Genomic DNA, 17,800 nt, shown 5'->3' on the forward strand with positions numbered 1-17,800 from the left:
CACGGGTTTTGTGATTATAACATAGCATTGATTTATCTATATTTACATAGGTCAAATCCATATATGCGAATTTAAATGTGCTAATTGTTTTCAAAGAACATATTGTTTTGTTGTAAATAGTTTTAAACGGGTTATCAAGATAACACGATTTTTTTTATAAAACATCGATTCTTCAGGGCAGATATGGAAAATTCTACCAGATTATTGCCGATGTTCAATCCAAAATTAACATTTAAAGGTAGCCAACGGTATTACTGACAGTGTTTTTTACAACTTTGTTCTTTGATTTTTAGTGAATATTAACATTGACATTTTCGGCAGTAAATACGGTACATTTACTAGAAAACGTAATATCTATCCAATTTTGTAATATGTTTTTTATAGAAGTGTTTTATCAAATCACTGTTTATAAACGTGTTGCAATGTCAATTGTCTAGTTTTAACGTAAAAGGACTCTAAAACCTATCTACAATTCATGATGAGGCCAGAAATGGCTCTGAACGCCCCTTGCCCTTGCTTGTTTGCACGTTCGAGACAAAGTTTAGGAAAACTAGTTTATTTTCATGGACTGGATGTCAGTCTTTATGAATATGCAAACGCTGGAGCCATTCCTAGCGCAAGACATACAACACGTGGGAACAATTCGCTACGACCATATCTGACACGTCTAGCTTTGCAATGTATATAAGTGACGAGTTATTTCTTAATTAAACCGTTTGACATTCACAATACTGATTATACTGTCGCAGAGAGAATGCTGTACAACTCTATTTATTAAATGAAGACAAAAAGTATTGTTAAGAAATTGAAAATATCAAAAAACTGAATAAAAATTATGATATTTAGAAAACGTGCTGGAATGAAATTACCATACTACATTCTTGCATAAAGTAAGGTTAGTTTAATATATGAATGATAGAATATTTAGAAGGTGAAAATATTAAATGATAATACTACATGTATAAAGGGAAAGTGTTAATAAGGGGGAAAGAAATATATTTAAAGGTTGTAGAAAGTGAAAGTACAGTTGTGGGATCGCACAACGTCACACGATGTGCGGTGTGCGCACGATGTGTGCACGGTGTGTGAACGGTGTGTGCACGATGTGCGAACGATAAAAAGCTGAACGACCATTGCTTGCGCACATCTGTGCGCACGATGGACGGACGTTGTGCGATAACAATCGTGGTTGGTGTAAATTGAGGAATGCCTTAACAATTTATACGGTTTCGTGTTTAAACATATAAACTTGATGTTTACGTATGTTTTTATATTCTAGGAACATCTATAAACTTATCATTCTGTCTATACATTCTTATATTTATAAATTGTGTTTTCTGTGTTTTTAAACAAACGTAATCGACACTGTCACGTGTAAAATTACAGCACAATCCCGTATACAGGTAAACATAACCACTCTGTACATGTACCTGGACCATAGTTTTCTCCCCGCCTGGGGCACTTACGTAACTCGTCGGGTAAGGCCGGGGGTGTGAAAATCTAGGTGAAGGGGAGCTTTAGGCAAACGAATGCAAATAACAAATGCTATTTATTACGGTCAAACGGTATCGCATATCAGCACTGTGTGTCACGTAATGGTCAGGTAAAACTCCGGACACTCATCAAATTGTTATTTACCTGTTCTGTTAACTTGGAGCCAAACCCATTCTTGACAGCCAAACTGTCGCTGTAATACTGTGTAACACGCATTGTGAAATTGTATAATCTTGATTATTGTGAAGAGAAATTACAGATATATACACAGTGTACATTATCGCATACAAGCCTTCCGTATTTTTGTCATTCCGTAATTTTGATCTACAAATGAAACCAAATCCCACAGCTGTGCGGAGCGAAGCGCACAACGGGGCGAACGATTGCTAAATCGCACAGTTGTGCGCACCATGTGTGAACGATGTGCGGACGGTGTGTGAACGATGTATGCACGGTGTGCGCACGCATTTTTTGGTGCGTTGTGCGGTCCCACAACTGTACCATTGATCGAGGTAGAAAGCAAAAGTACCAAGCAAAAGTAGCCTGTATGAGATTAGTACCAAGAATTGTTGGTGATAGTGAAAGTGAGTCACTATACATTATTGTGGAAAATGAAAGTACCACGAATTGTTGGAGATAGCGAAAGTGTGATTACTGTTTATTATTGTGGAAATTGAAAGTACCAAGAATTAGTGTGGATAGCGGATGTGATTCACTGTACATCATAGAACCAAGAACTATTGCAGGAAATGAAAGCTCTATAATTACTGAAGAAACGAAAGTGTTTGTGAAGAAAGTACAAGTATACGGACTCAAAATAGTGTTACATGAGAACACTGTTACATGTATAGAAAGTAAATCGCGCGTTTGTAGACTGTGCGACTGTCACATACGCCGGTGCCGGTTCCAGGTCAAAGGGCTGCACATACTTTCTCTCCCTCTTCTGCAAAGGTAGCACTTAATTTCAAACCAAACATTTTGTTGTAGGCCACACGGAGATGCGGAATATAGAGGTGTCTGTGTGGGTGTATGTGTGTGTATGTATAGTGTATGTATGTAAGTTTTTATATGAACATGAGTGTTTGTTTTACTATGTAAAATGTAATTTCATTGAGTTTTCTTTTTTTTCTAATAATGAATTTTTGTTTTGCAAAAAAAGAACAAACACGTGATATAGAATCCATCCATTTATAAGCGTATAGGAATTTCAAAATAAGTGTGCACATAAAATCAAATGATTATGATGATTAAAATCAAACGTATCCCCGCTAATATTATCTTTTGTGATACAGGTTTATGTAGGTTTATTTTGGCATTAGTTTACATTATCTGCCTATGACTCATATATTCAGGCTGAAGTCGGTTACGTCATATTTAAACCGCTTTGGTTCACAAAAATGCGAAAGCAGACATAGCTAGTGAGTGCAAAAACATCGTCGATAAGATACAAATTATCTAAACATATAATAAAACAAGCAAATTCGTGGAATTTAAATTCCCCGCTTTCAGGACAAGTTGTAGGTTGAAAATGGTCTTCGAACTTAGACGAGCCTTGTTTTTCGTATTTCAAGGGGCCATAACTCCGCCATATGGTTTCCGCTGAAAGTGGTCATCAAACCTGGCCGAGCCCTTAAGGCATTTAACCCTGTAACCAATTTTGAAGAGAATCTGTTTATATTTGTTGTAGTTATTGCACGGAAACGAAGCGTGACAGACACACAGACGGACAAACCCAAATTAATATCCCCCGTTTCGGTGAAAGCGGCGGATAACAAATACTTATACAACATTTGATACAGCATCCATCCTATCTAGCTAGAATAAGCCACGCTAAAGCACTTCACATTACATAGATATGAAATTAATACAATCAAAAGAATGAACAAATACATTAAAAAATACATAAATCAATACAATTTTGAAAAATTTGCTGGATCTGCCTTATAAGGCGCTAACTACTAGTTCCATGCCACCTGGCTGATATCTCAATATGTGTGTATGCCTGCGTGTGTGCTGGAGATGTAATGGGTTCTGTTTGTAGAGGGACCTTGCTTCCAACGGCATCTTTTAGCTACAGTACAGATAACACAACACCCACCTGGAACGGTTTTATATTCCAGTTCGGTTGTTGGAGTTTCAATGCGTACGATGACTTTGGGGATCGAACCCTTGCCGCCTGCGTAGAGGCATAGGTGTTAAACACTCAGCGAATACACCCATGAGCAAGATAGTCATAATTTTGACATGACCCTTTATATTTTGTGGCCTTACATACAAAAACTTACCACATTAGCATATACAAATAGACAGACTACAGCCAAGGAATGCTAGTGGGGAAAGTACTGCCTTACTGGCAAGTTAGCTTTTCCAGTGATGCGGTACAACCCGGGGACACGCTCACTATTTCAGCAGCGTGGTCAGTAGCTGGATGGGTGACCGCCCGCGCGTTACTTTACATGTCTGAAGGCGCGAGACACCCAACAACTTTGATATCACCGTACTAAAACGTCACGTGACACGTGCATATATTACTTGAGTAGCACTGCATTATAATATTCCGAGAGATTATCCAGTGAAAACCTTAATATTACCGTTTTCAGCCTAACACACTAGTACGTCATTACTCAAAGATGACTCAAACAAACACTGACAATACTACGGAGCTACACATTTATACTATTGTACGTGCTACTGAGAGAGGATTATGCGTGCAAAGATACGTGCTTGCTGATGTCCAATTCAATTATATCCTCAATTAGAGAGATAAAGTTGATACTAACTCATATACGTCTTATAATCGGTTTGGGAGGGTAAAATATAGTACCCTTTACAACGACCTTAATCCTATACTGTAGAAGGAATATGTTAAAACGTCAGTACGTGCAAATATATATTATTGGAGCGAGTGAAATTAGCTTGGACACAATACCAACAATGGACCATAAAGTGACTGTTAAAATACCTCAAATGTCCTCACTAAGAGAGATAAAGTTAATATAACTCATATACATCTTATAATCGCATTAGGGAGGATACAATTTAGTACCCTTTTCAACGACCTTGATCTTTTACCGTAGAAGGAACATGTTAAAACGTCAGTACGTGCAAATATATATTATTGGAGCGAATGAAATTAGCTTGGACACAATACCAAAAATGGACCATAAAGTTACTGATAAAATACCTCAAATATGCTCTCTTAGAGAGATAAAGTTGATACTAACTCATATACGTCTTATAATCGCATAAGGGAGGATAAAATCTAGTACCCTTTTGAACGACATTGATCTTATACCGTAGAAGGAATATGTTAAAACGTCAGTACGTGCAAATATATATCATTGGAGCGAGTGAAATTAGCTTGGACATAATACCAACAATGGACCATAAAGTTACTGTTAAAATACCTCAAATATCCTCACTTAGAGAGATAAAGTTGATACTAACTCATATACATCTTATAATCGCATTAGGGGGGATAAAATTTAGTACCCTTTTCAACGACCTTGATCTTATACCGTAGAAGGAACATGTTAAAACGTCAGTACGTGCAAATATATATTATTGGAGCGAGTGAAATTAGCTTGGACATAATAGCAACAATGGACCATAAAGTTACTGTTAAAATACCTCAAATATCCTCAATTAGAGAGAAAAAGTTGATACTAACTTATATACATCTTATAATCGCATAAGGGAGGATAAAATTTAGTACCCTTTTCAACGACATTGATCTTATACCGTAGAAGGAACATGTTAAAACGTCAGTACGTGCAAATATATATTATTGGAGCGAGTGAAATTAGCTTGGACATAATAGCAACAATGGACCATAAAGTTACTGTTAAAATACCTCAAATATCCTCTCTTATAGAGATAAAGTTGATACTAACTCATATACGTCTTATAATCGCATTAGGGGGGATAAAATATAGTTCCCTTTTCAATGAGCTTTATCTTATACCGTAAAAAGGAATATGTTAAAACGTCAGTACGTGCAAATATATATCATTAAATAAATTTATTGGAGCGAGTGAAATTAGCTTGGACACAATACCCACAATGGACCATAAAGTTACTGTTAAAATACGCAATTATAATATAATGCAGATGTAATTGAGGCCTTGACACTGAGGGTAACCAATGGATCGGGTTCTGATACAATGCAAGAAATAGAAGGAGTTTTTTCCCCTTCATTTAAACAACGCAAAGAATAGCAAACCACACTGCTATTACACCTGAATACTTTTGCGGTGAATGATAATTTGTTTTCACCAACTCGTGGGATACACGCTCTCTTACACAACTCAGAATATTTACGAGCTTGAAAAATCTTTCAGAAAAAGAAATATTTGACCGAATTTTAAACAGACGGATCCAATATTATGGCAATTAAAAGAGTTTAGCGCATTGGCAGACTGCACAAGCCTTTGAAGAACAGTGAGATATTTCCACATCATCAGACAAGAACTGATCAAGTTATTCATTGTTTAAGGGTATAAACTGGTCACTAGTGGCTACGTTTCAATGCTTAAATGAAGGTTGCGACTTAATCCGACATACACTTCAATATCAAAACACATGATGCTTTAAAGATACCGCCAAAACAGATACATGCAAAAAAAATGTACCTCTACCCGAAATTTGAGAACTGTCTTTAGGTGGATGAAAAAAAAATCAAGAATGGTAAAGATGACATTTAAAAGAACACACGGCCATTCAGGTCAGTTGTTGCAGCATCAAAGAAGAACATTGCTGCAAGTGATTCCTGATTTGCTGACATCTGAATAAAAGGCCAAACGTTTAAAATGCGCTGTTATCAAAACATATATACAGTTTCCAATACTAAGTTTCACTGAAAAAAATATTGTCAAATTACGGATATAGCGACTCAAGAAAGCTATCTGAGATTATTACAAGGGAAACGACCTTGGTCTTTTACTTTGAACCTCAAAGGCACATTAATAACAAGCAATGATTTTACACAAGCGCCAAGTACGTTTTATATTCCGTTTGTTTTTCAATTCTAGTGGGCCTGTGGTTCCGATACCGTGCAAGTATAGAGACAAAGTACTGAAGCCTAACAAGCGTAATAGTTGAATGGCGTCAAACTAGTTCACGACAATATTTCATCTAAAAAAACAATATTGTACAGGCATTTTGAAGAAAGAGAGAGTAACACAAATGATTTTTCACCCTGTGTACCAGCTCTATGTCCCTGTGACTTTTTCTGATTCTTTAACTTAAAATAAATGCTTTCATGGAAACGATTGCCTCTATAAGTGCTCTATGTAGTGCAATCTTCCAGCGTCTCGCCAGTACATCAAGGGGAGATTACCGCGCAGTTTTTACGTCATGGATAGCGCGATTGCGAAAGTGCGTTTCTGCTAAGGGGGATTACTTCACAGTATTGTAATAGAAAATCAAACAATATACTTCATTCATGTAAATCCTGACACTCGTGACAATAGTTATTTAACGACCCTCGTGTATATAGCATAGCATAACAATTGACAACAGAATATGCTTCAACAAAAAAAGCCACAACCATACTGCTGACGGCGTTCGTCTCGCACATTATTCTTTTCAAAGTAAGTAAATGTCATCTTTCAAGAGAAAATGTCAATGCTGGTCTTAGTGTCACATGAAGAGAGACTCCCACTTTTCAACAGAATCACGAAAACTTGGTGCAGAAGGTCGGAGGAACGGATTCCGGCTCCAACATATTTTGACGTTTTCCTCTAAATTTTTATCTATGTCAGATCCAAACACAGGTCTTTCCTCTCCATTTCCTACACAACGTTCTATTTGTTTGGCATTTAGGGAATCAAATGGTTCATCTTCGGAGATGATCTCGAACACCACAAGACCAAGAGAGTAAACATCGGCTCTCATCATAGCCTTGCGGTCTAACAGCTCGCCACGAAGTACTTCAGGGGCAGAATAACGAGCGGTTCCGATGTTTCGCACCTGTTGAATAACAAAGATTCAACTTATGGCAATTGTAAAGAAGTCAACATCTAAAAACACAGGAAACGTTCAACAATGACACTTGTTATTGCATATAGTTATACCTTATATCTATATTAGTGTGTCTGATTTGATAATATTGATCACATGATGGGGAAATAAACAAGAGTCCCATTGGACCTGCATCGCTCACCTGGTATTAATCTCACAGTAATCTTAAAAGTGGACAAAAATACAGCTACAAGCATAATATCAGTGTTTGATTCATAAGAACCAATTAAAAGATTTAAACATATGACGCTTGAGACATTGAATGTCGAACAAGGACATAAGGTTGAAAGTGGGTCAAGGTCATTCATTTGAACAAACTTGGTAGCTATTTATCCCAGCATGCCACAGTCCCAATATCAGTACCCTGGGCCTTTTAGTTATTGAGAAGAAGTTGTTTGAAGATTTTAAGACAATTGACCCGTGACCTTGAAAGTGGGTTACGCACTCGAGTTTCCGCAGTCATGTTTCCCTTAATCGGAGCGAACCTCTTTATAACATTAGACAAGAACCGCCACAGCTGAGTTCCGAGTGACTACAGCAGACAGCAAAAATGGCTATACAAGTTGATCATCTTTACTTCATGTATTTATACTTGGAAACACGATTCTTTGTTTCCCCTTATTAATCATGTTTCACTCGGGCCTTTACATGGTCTAATTGGAGAAACCAAGTATTGTGTTTCCCTACACTAATTCCATTGCTGTGTAAACAATAGGCCCGATGGGCCTTCATCGCTCACCTGGTATTAATCTAACAATTGTAACCTTAAAAGAGGACTAAAATACAGCTACAGGCAAAATAACGGTGTCTTGACTTAAAGTAATTCAGAAAAACCTGTTAAAGGATTAAAACACATTTGACCCCTGTGACCTTGAAAGTTAAACATGGACATTAAGTTGAAAAAACTTTACAGCCCTTCATCCCAGAATGCAATTTGCCAAATATCACCACCCTATACCTTTGGATTATTGAGAAGATGACTTTCAAATATCTATGCACTATGGACCATATGTGACCAGGAAAGTGTGTCAAGGTCATTCACATCTACAAACAATCACCTTAACACTTTAGTTATTCAAAAGAAATCGTTTAAAGGTTTTTAAGACAATTGACCCATGTGAACTTGAATATGGGCGAAGGTCATTCATTTGAACAAACTTGGTAGTGCTTTATCCCAGCATGTTATTGACTAAATATCATCATCCAGGGCCTTCTGATTATTCAGAAGAAGTTGTTTCAAGTAAAAAGTTGACGACGAACGGACGGACGACGGACGACGGACGCCGCACCATGCAGGCATACAAAAACCAATTTGAGTAGATGCGAAATGACGTATTTCATAGATGATAACTCGTGTCGTTACACGAGTCATAACAGTTTAAATAGAAACAAAACATTGTCATATCCTTATATACTGTCTGATACTGGTAATAAATGTATGTAATCGAACCAGATAAACTGCACACATAGGGATATTTACAAGGAGAATGTACACTGGAAGACAACTCGACCTCTTTCTCTATAAAAATAATATAAAATTAATATCAATTCAAGTAACTCGATTTCTCTATTATATATAAATTCCAGTAGCGGTATCATGCTAGTGACAAGACAGATCGAGTTGCTTCCCCTATTTCATACGTTTGTAAAATGTCCTGTGTAGCACGCACCTAATATCATCTCCGTATTATATTCCCATCTTTAACTGTATGGGTTCAACAAAGTAGAAACGTATGCTTTTTTACAATAGCAGATCAATAAGGGAAAATGTATGCTTTATATTTTAAGTGAAAATGTAGGATACATATAACTATACATATAGCTTACATTTTCCATAACTGATCTGCTCTTGTAAACAGTCAAAAGCATGAATTACATATCTTTTAACAATTGATTTTCTTTGAGAGCAGGCTTTTTGGAAAACGTGAAATTTCGATAGTATCTACTGTAAACACATATTTGTCAAACCCAATGTGCAACTCTTACCTGATCATGCGCATCGGAACTATTTCTCATCATGCTAAGCCCGAAGTCAGTAATCTTCGCCACGTAACCACCCTCCCTGGAATCCATCAAGACGTTCCGGGACTTGATGTCACAATGAGCGATGTTTTTCTCGTGCAAGTATGCTAGTCCACGGGATATCTGAATAACGATGCTCAGCTTGCTGTCTTCTGTAAGGGTGGCATCCGAATCTGCAGACATGTGAAGTATTTGAAACAGACAGCTTTCCATGAACTCCATGACGATAGCGATGTTCGGGGTCACACAACAGGCGCCAATGAACTTGACAATTTTAGGATGGTCGAGTGCACAGAAGACTTGCACTTCCGAAGTAAACTCTTGTAATCGTGTCTTCGATATTCTCTGGACCCGCAGTTTCTTAACAGCCACTACAGTACCCTTCCATTTAGCGCAATAGACGTCTCCGAATCCTCCATGGCCAACCGTTTTTCTCATATCCAGCTAATCAAATTCGATTCTTTCACCACGATAACCTTTCAGAAGATCAAATGACGTCAAAGGTTCTTTGCTCTTTTGCGATTCCTGTTGGCATAACCGGACCTGTTCCATACGGTTGATGAGGTCCGCTGCCTGTTCACTAACTTCCTCGACATACCGATAATCTTCTTGTAGATGTCCTAGGTCCATATCTTCTTCCTGAAAGACGAATGAAATACAGAACTTAAAGGTACAGCAAGCATTATATACGTTTCGTTAACATTTACAAATTCACTAAATACTATAGTAAAGGATGCAAAAACCCAACGTCAATGTAGTAGTTTCCGGGTTGGTTGTGTCAATTTCTAATGGAAATTCTTATTTATTTGAGATGTAACACGACATTTGATTGGGCAATCAAAATAATTTACGACAGTTAAACCATAATATACCGTCCGCAAATTTCTCATTTGCATATGAAGCTCGAATGGCAATTGTTAATGACGTCGATGACTTTGACTGGCCCTAAAACGTCATGAAATTAATTATCCATGACGCCACGAACACTATCGTGAACCTGAAAGGTCAACGTAATTCCGCCTCACTTTGAATATTTCTGACGTCACCAATCCAGAGCAGAGAGACCCAGAATTTGAAGAAAAAACTCAAAAATATCTTTAAATCGTCATTTCTTTCAGGTAGTTGTAGTTTTAATTGAATTAGAATAGGGAGAACCCTTCTGTATTTTGAAATTTTCGGTGTCATATTGTGATTATATTGTCGCGAATATCCGTTTTACTGGCTCTGCTCCGCTTCGCCAGTAACACTCAATTTGCGACAGTATAATCACAATATACCATCTCAAATTTCAAAATACAGCAGGATTATCCCCTAATTGGACGCATGTCATATATACCTGTAACATTAAGCATATTATCTGTATCAAAAACGGATTCTGCAAAAAATACTTACTGGTCGCTCATAATATCTCTCTGTCAAGTCTCGAACGCAACGTGTCATGCTGCTTTCCTTCCGGTTGACTGGTGGTCCCGTCTTAGAACCGGACCTTCCTGATGAACGTGACACAGACATAGATCCGAGCGGCAAACCAACACGTCCTAAGCGCCGGTTAAAGGGGTTATCAACATATACTCTTGCACCAGATGACTGTGAAGAACTCTTTGAAATCACCGCTGTTCCATGCTCCTTTCCCACCCTAACTTCTCTCCTGTTTTGGGCATTATCCACGTATGTTCTAGGAGAAGAGCTTTGCGATGTTGAAGAGGAGGACGGTCTTGAAATCACCGCCGTTCCATGCTCCATTCCCACCCAACCTTCTCTCCTGTTTTGGGCATCATCCACGCATGTTTTAGAGGAATAACTTTTCGATGTTGAAGAGGAGTAGGGTCTTGAAATCAACGCCGTTCTATGCTCCATTCCCACCCAACCTTCTCTCCTGTTTTGGGCATTATCCACGTATGTTCTAGGATAAGAGCTTTGCGATATTGAAGAGGAGGAGGATTTTGACATCACCGCTGTTCCATGTTCCATTCCCACTCTTCCAACGCTACGGTTGTACACATTGTCTACGTAGGTATTTGTTGATGATCCTCCATAGCTTGATCTCCCGGAACTGGATCCTCCGAAACTTGCTCCGCCACCACTAGCGGAAGACCCGGATGAAACAGGCGTGCTCCCGACTGGCATTCCGACCCTTCCCAGACTTTGGTTGGATTCATTGTCTACATATGTTCTCGGCATATTTACTGAACCTACAAATACAGAAAAGATATACGTGCATTTCGATATAGTGTTTGAAGTTATCCCAAAATTCTATTTGGAAATAGTCAAATTTTGAATAGCTGTTATTCTTCAAAATACTTTGCAAGATTTGTTTCATATGGGAACACCTGTGGAAAGCAATATCAACAAGCATACTGAATATTGCTAACATACATGTCCTCTACCGGCCCCCGCTAGCTATTTCAATGTAGTTATTAACACAAAATGGTAAACTTTAGTGCTAATTTGGGAAAATGAAAAGTATACAATTAGCTTGTAATTGATTATAATGTAATAATAATACAAGAAGTTGTTATGTTAGTATTATGACAGAGAAATTATATGAAATAAAATGATTGTTATATGTTGTTGCTGTTGCGGTATTTTATCAATTACCAGCAAGGGTGATTAAGAGACGTGAATATCATCACCAATGAGTAATAACGTGTTACTTATCCAGTTTAATTCAGTTCATTATTGCCCTTTTAACAGTGTTACGGGCCCTTGAACTTGAAAGTTGTATTTTGTCTGTAGGTATCCTAAGGTTTCTAAACCATGTTTACATGCTATTTACAATATGTCCGAGATATTATGGTCCTTTGTAATTGTGTGAAGTTTGATCAAAATCCTTCAAGAAATGCCGCCCCTAGAGCGCCGACAAGGATTTTCTAAAAATAGTAACAGTGACCTTAACCTTGACCCAACAACCCTGAAACTCAAACTTGTCCGAGACATTCTTGTTACTGCCATGCAGTAGTTTAAGTTTAAGTAGTTTAAAAATATTCATACTATGAATGAACCTTTTGTATAATTCGAAATATACTCGACTCATCTCTATGATTTCTTCTGTTCCTTGTTTTCATACAATTATTTTGATTGGCAAATGTCGCTATCACTATCAATGTAATATTATAGCTGAGAAGAGCGCTTCTATAAGTTGTTATAACTTGTGCCCAATCCATTTGAGTATATCAATAAAATATGTTTAAATCAACAGAAACCGTTACTTGAGTTCTTGAGGTTCTATATTAGTTTTTAATTGTTAATAATTAATGTGTTGATCCCACAACAACGTTTTGAATCAATGACTTACTCTTTCCTCACTTCACTAACATTTCCCGTTATATCCCAACGAAACAAACAAACAAAACCTCCGATAGGGGGATGATGGACTAAGCATATCTAAGCTAATACGTCAAATCAAGTTTTTTTCTCTAAAAATAGTAACAGTGACCTTGACCTGCAACGCAGACCCCCGAAAGGAGACCTTGTTATAGATAGTGCCATACTAAAGACTTGTATTAAGTTTCATGAATTTCCCTTTAGGAATGAAGTCGATAGAGCCATGACAGTTTTTTCTAAAAATAGTAAAAGAGACCTTGACCTTTAACGCAGTAACCCGAAATGCAAACTTGTTTAAGGTATTGTTATACATGTACCAAACACTTGCATGAAGTTTCATGAAATTCAGTTCAGTAATGAAGTAAAGAAGATTAATGACAAAGTTTTTTTTTCTGAAAAAATAAAAGTGACCTTGACCTTCAATGTAGAAACCCGAAATGCGAACTTGTTCAAGGCATGCCATTGCCATACCAAACACTTGTATGGAGTTTCATGAAATTCCGTTGAGGAATGAAGTCGCTAGAGCAATGACAAGGTGTAGCATACGTACATACGTATACTGTATATATATTTATAAACTTTATTGATTTAACAACAATTATTGAACAAGTTATATAACTGATATCAATCACTATTGTTGGCTCGGATGTTAGCGCACGGAGGGTCTTAATGGAGGAGGAAACCGGAGTACCCGGAGAAAACACACGTAGTCGGGGTGGTGACGTCATACCTTTTCACGTCCGATCGGTGAATTTTAAAAACCCTAGTCGCCTTTGTGAAAAGCGAGCCTCGCTATCAACTGCGCCACCCGATATTCCAGAACCAGACTAGGTTTTATACATGTAGTATACATTTTCAAGGAGGAAGTTGAAATTCGATGCATGATAGGGGAACTGCAACAAATACCATCGACCACACCTGTATGGTATTACATATCACGCGTTTACGATATGAAATGTTAATAAATGTTAAAAGCCAAACGTTTACCGAGGCATTTCATCATGACAAATGCTGTTTACTAAAGCAGTTGCCTTGACAAATATCTACTTATATTGTAACATTCTGACATTGAGCTTGACAGGTATTTAGTAGATCTAAAATAATAGATGTATTTGTTTGGCCGCTACTATATCTTTAAATACCTACAAAATTAAATGCGGGTACCCGGCCATAGTCGACAAATGAAACCAGTCCCGTGATTCGCTTGTTTACCGGTGCTGTGTGGAAGTCAGCAAAAGTACACAGGCTTCCTGGGGCAGCTCTGGTTTTTCCTGAGCGGCAGGGTTTTTGGTTTTAGATGGGGATGGACGTTTTTGGATAACAGATAGTGAGTTCTGTTAACGGATGTTTGTGGCGACACATCTTTGTCAATGGTGCATTTATATATACCAGGTATATAGTACATCTATCATGTATATATCTGCAATATTAAATGCCGACTGCTCACAGTGCCTAAGGCTAGACGGCAAATCAGATAAGAAATGCCGTATAAAACGAAAGTGAAAGTAAAGTGGTAAAGATTCTTACCCGACAGCCAAGATCAAATCAGATAAAGTGGCCAATGCATGTTGGAACATGCGATGAATAAATTAAATCTCCTGATAACCTAGCCTATATAATATGTTAGCCAGAGTTTCCTCTAGCCCTGATAGACCAGACATCTATCTGTCAAAATGTCAAAGTCTGGTGTCAGGCCAGAGGAAACTCGGGCTAATTAAATACACGTAAATACACCTGTACCGTGTGACCTAGATTTCGTTAGAGTCGTCCTGGTCTGCGGTCCCGTACACAACAGAAGACAGTAAGTGCATCTATTGACTGTACCGTACACACTTACACCTGTGTTATCTTTGTATTCACCTGTCAGGTGAACATTTAACTGTGTGTTAATGATTTCAATTATTTGAAGATTTAAAGATAACAATTATTTCAAGTATAATGATACGTGTGTAATCTAACTATGCTTTATAGTTTGAACGAAGCTATTTCACTATGACTGCTCTCTGCGCTGGGTATTTCCCAACTACCCAGTGTGTCACAGTTCACGAGAATCCTATACAGTAATACGTTTATATATGTACTTTTACTTTCGATATCGTTTACATTTACATATAAATTGCATTATCAGGCGCGGATTAAGAAGGGCGCTTTTGGGCGCACCCCTCCTCGGTACGCCGCCAGAGGGGGGTACGCCCCCACTAAAACTGCCAGGTGAATTCTTTGGTTAACAAACATCAATATTTACAGGGGCGTTTACATGAATTTTGAAAGAGGGGGCGTAGAATAAAATCTATCGCCGAGCGGAGCGAGGCGAAAACATTTTTGGACCTTTTTTTGTGCTAAAAAACATAAAATAGTTGTGAAATGCACTAATGTAACGGTTCCTGACTTGGAGCATGTATATTTTATAGTTAAAGTGTCAGGGTTTGACATTTTTTATGCCGAATTCTCTCCATAAATTCCCTGAAGACAGTATTTAACACAAATATTATTCTATATCAATGTCATTTACATTTATTCATGCAGCTAAACCCTACCATAGCTAAACTTATCTATAAAGCATTTGATAACAATACGCGTATGTCAACAAAATAAAGTCACGTATATGTATATAACGAAACGTCTCAATTAGCTCAAGAATGCATTAAAACTGTGTTTGATTAAAAATGGAAATTTTAGTTTTGAACTTGATCAGGAAGGTCAGGTTGTGCACCCAGTTATTTGCAGATAAAATAAAACCATAATTTACGTCCTGTCATTGTATCCAGTCCAAACCAGGCAAATGTATGAAACAAGAGCAAAGAACAAACACATAAATCACCGTAGATATTATTTGTCACTCTAGTATTGATCCATTTTTTTAAAAACACACCCTTTTAAAAAAAACACCATACACCATGGCAAAGAAATAAGTTAATTTGACGGATTCTATAGAAAAAGGCCTTTTGCGTGTCAATATAACCACATTGACTCAACTACAGACGAAATATTTAAATCATTCTTACATATATATACTAGTGAAGCCCGTATAGATTATCTGCGAATCAGTCTGGATATGTTTTTTACTCGATCAAGTACATCCAGAAAAGACATTCGCCAAATATATATACAAGTGTTTCACATCTTACTTTGTAATAACAGTTTTTGCACATCAATAGGAAATATTTGTAATTGACGAAATAGAAAACAAGGAAAGTCGTGTGTCATTTAAAGTGATGGAATCATTGAATGTTAAAGTTAAAGAAACCTTATAAATGTACAGTTTCCCCTTGTTCATTCTTGATGGAACAAGCTATAGTGATCAATATGATAATGTTTAACTCATTGTTGTGTCTCCCTTTTTGCTACATATTTAATCAAACCTTAATACACTTCACTCTGAAATGCATCGATTTCACAGTATTTTTCAAGAGGTGTCCGTTGGATACGTTTTGATATAAATTAGATATATTACATATGCGAACCCACTTTATTACTGTGTAATAAAAGGTTATCACACTAATAGGAAATCTTTGTAATTGACGAAATGGAAAAACAAATGATCGAATAATTGAATGTAAAAGTTAAAAGAACTTATATATTAACACTTTTTCCTTGTTCGTTCCTGATGGAACAAGTTCAAATAATTAATGTGATAAAGTTTAACTAAGTGTTGCTCTCCCAGTTTGCAACATATTTAGTGTAACCTTGATGCACTTCACTCTGACATGCATTGCTTTCAAAGTATTTTAGAAAAGTGTCCCTTGGGTACGTTACGATACCAATTAAATTTATTACGTATACGAAACAATAATGCATTGTTAACTAGAAAATAAGTGTTTGAATTGAAGTAAGATTCTTAGATGAGGCAATCAATTATTGAGAGCTTTTTAAAAGTACACTTTACTACGAACATGAAGATCAGGGGATATCGGGGGGATACTATTGCAAACAATCACCACCAGTGCAACGCAATTCTCTTAAGACGGCATATACAAATGTAACACATTAGCATTCCATAGCTATGTCATTTGCATTTATATTCTATAACCATATCATTAACATTCATACATACAGCTAAACCCTAACATATATAAACTTCATTTAAAATCATTTGTGCATATAACCAAATGAAGAAAAATTACCACAAGAATGCAAAAAACTGTCTGTGATTGCAAAATGTAAATTTCAGTTTTGAACTAGATTAGGAAGGCCAGATTGTGCACACAGTTATTTGAAGTGAAAATAACACAACAACTTATGTGCTGTCATTGTATCCCGTCATAACCAGGCAGATATATGAAACAAGAGATAAGAACAAACACATAAATCACTGTAGACATTATTGTTCATTCCAGTATTAATCCATTTTTAAACACATTCATTTTAAAGTTAAATAAATTTATGTTGAACATTGAACTTAGTATGCTTGCAGGTAATGTTTATAATCATTCAAATGTAAATGCTATAATTAATTCCAGTGTGTCGTGAATCGGATTGGGGTACGGCAAAACACACATTAGTAAATTAATTTGAATTTCCCGCCTGGGAATCCCTCATGAAATTGTACAATAATGCCGCTAGCCAATCAAAACCGTTCTGTCGGTCACGTGATCAAAACAAGAACGTTTTTAGATCTTTTAATAACAAACGTTGATGTCAACATAATAAGGTGAGGTATAAGAATATAACGAAACGAAGAAAAATTAGCTCGAGAGTGCAAAAAACAAAACCGTGTTTGACTGCGAAAAAGAAATTTCAGTTTTGAATTTGAACAGAAAAGCAAAGTTATGCATCCAGGTATTTGCGGAGAAACTAAAGCAGTTACTTACGTGCTGTCATTGTATCTAGTCAAAACCAGGCAGATATATGAAACAAGAAATATACACAAGTGTTATGCGTATTACTTTGCAAAAATAGCTGATCACATTAATATGAAACCTTTGTTACGTTAGAAAGG

At 36.9% G+C, this 17,800-nt stretch overlaps 2 protein-coding genes across 2 annotated transcripts in view; both read right to left on the minus strand.

Moving 5' to 3' along the window:
- Nucleotides 1-3,287: 3,287 nt before the first annotated feature.
- Nucleotides 3,288-17,800, minus strand: part of LOC110449008 — an 81,345-nt gene continuing 66,832 nt past the window's right edge. The window contains exons 12-15 of the mRNA XM_021495582.1: nt 17,673-17,687; nt 10,930-11,729; nt 9,502-10,176; nt 3,288-7,464 (exon numbers count right to left, since the gene is read on the minus strand). Of these exons, the coding sequence (XP_021351257.1) occupies nt 9,982-10,176; nt 10,930-11,729; nt 17,673-17,687 (1,010 nt within the window). The 3' untranslated portion in view covers nt 3,288-7,464; nt 9,502-9,981. The remainder of the gene's footprint in view (nt 7,465-9,501; nt 10,177-10,929; nt 11,730-17,672; nt 17,688-17,800) is intronic.
- LOC110449007 (serine/threonine-protein kinase CTR1-like) lies at nt 7,135-9,975 on the minus strand. Its single transcript, XM_021495580.1, has 2 exons — nt 9,502-9,975; nt 7,135-7,464 (listed from the first exon to the last, which is right to left on the minus strand). The coding sequence occupies exons 1-2, from the start codon at nt 9,973-9,975 to the stop codon at nt 7,135-7,137; spliced, it is 804 nt and encodes a 267-aa protein (XP_021351255.1).

The sequence above is a fragment of the Mizuhopecten yessoensis genome, unplaced genomic scaffold (genome assembly GCF_002113885.1).
Source record: "Mizuhopecten yessoensis strain PY_sf001 unplaced genomic scaffold, ASM211388v2 scaffold4411, whole genome shotgun sequence".
Taxonomy (NCBI): domain Eukaryota; kingdom Metazoa; phylum Mollusca; class Bivalvia; order Pectinida; family Pectinidae; genus Mizuhopecten; species Mizuhopecten yessoensis.

Coding starts and splice junctions, on each gene's coding strand:
- LOC110449007 (XM_021495580.1), bottom strand. CDS start 9,975: ATGAGAAAAACGGTTGGCCATGGAGGATTCGGAGACGTCTATTGCGCT. Junction 7,465..9,501: donor GTTCCGATGCGCATGATCAG/GTAAGAGTTGCA, acceptor GTTATTCAACAG/GTGCGAAACATCGGAACCGC.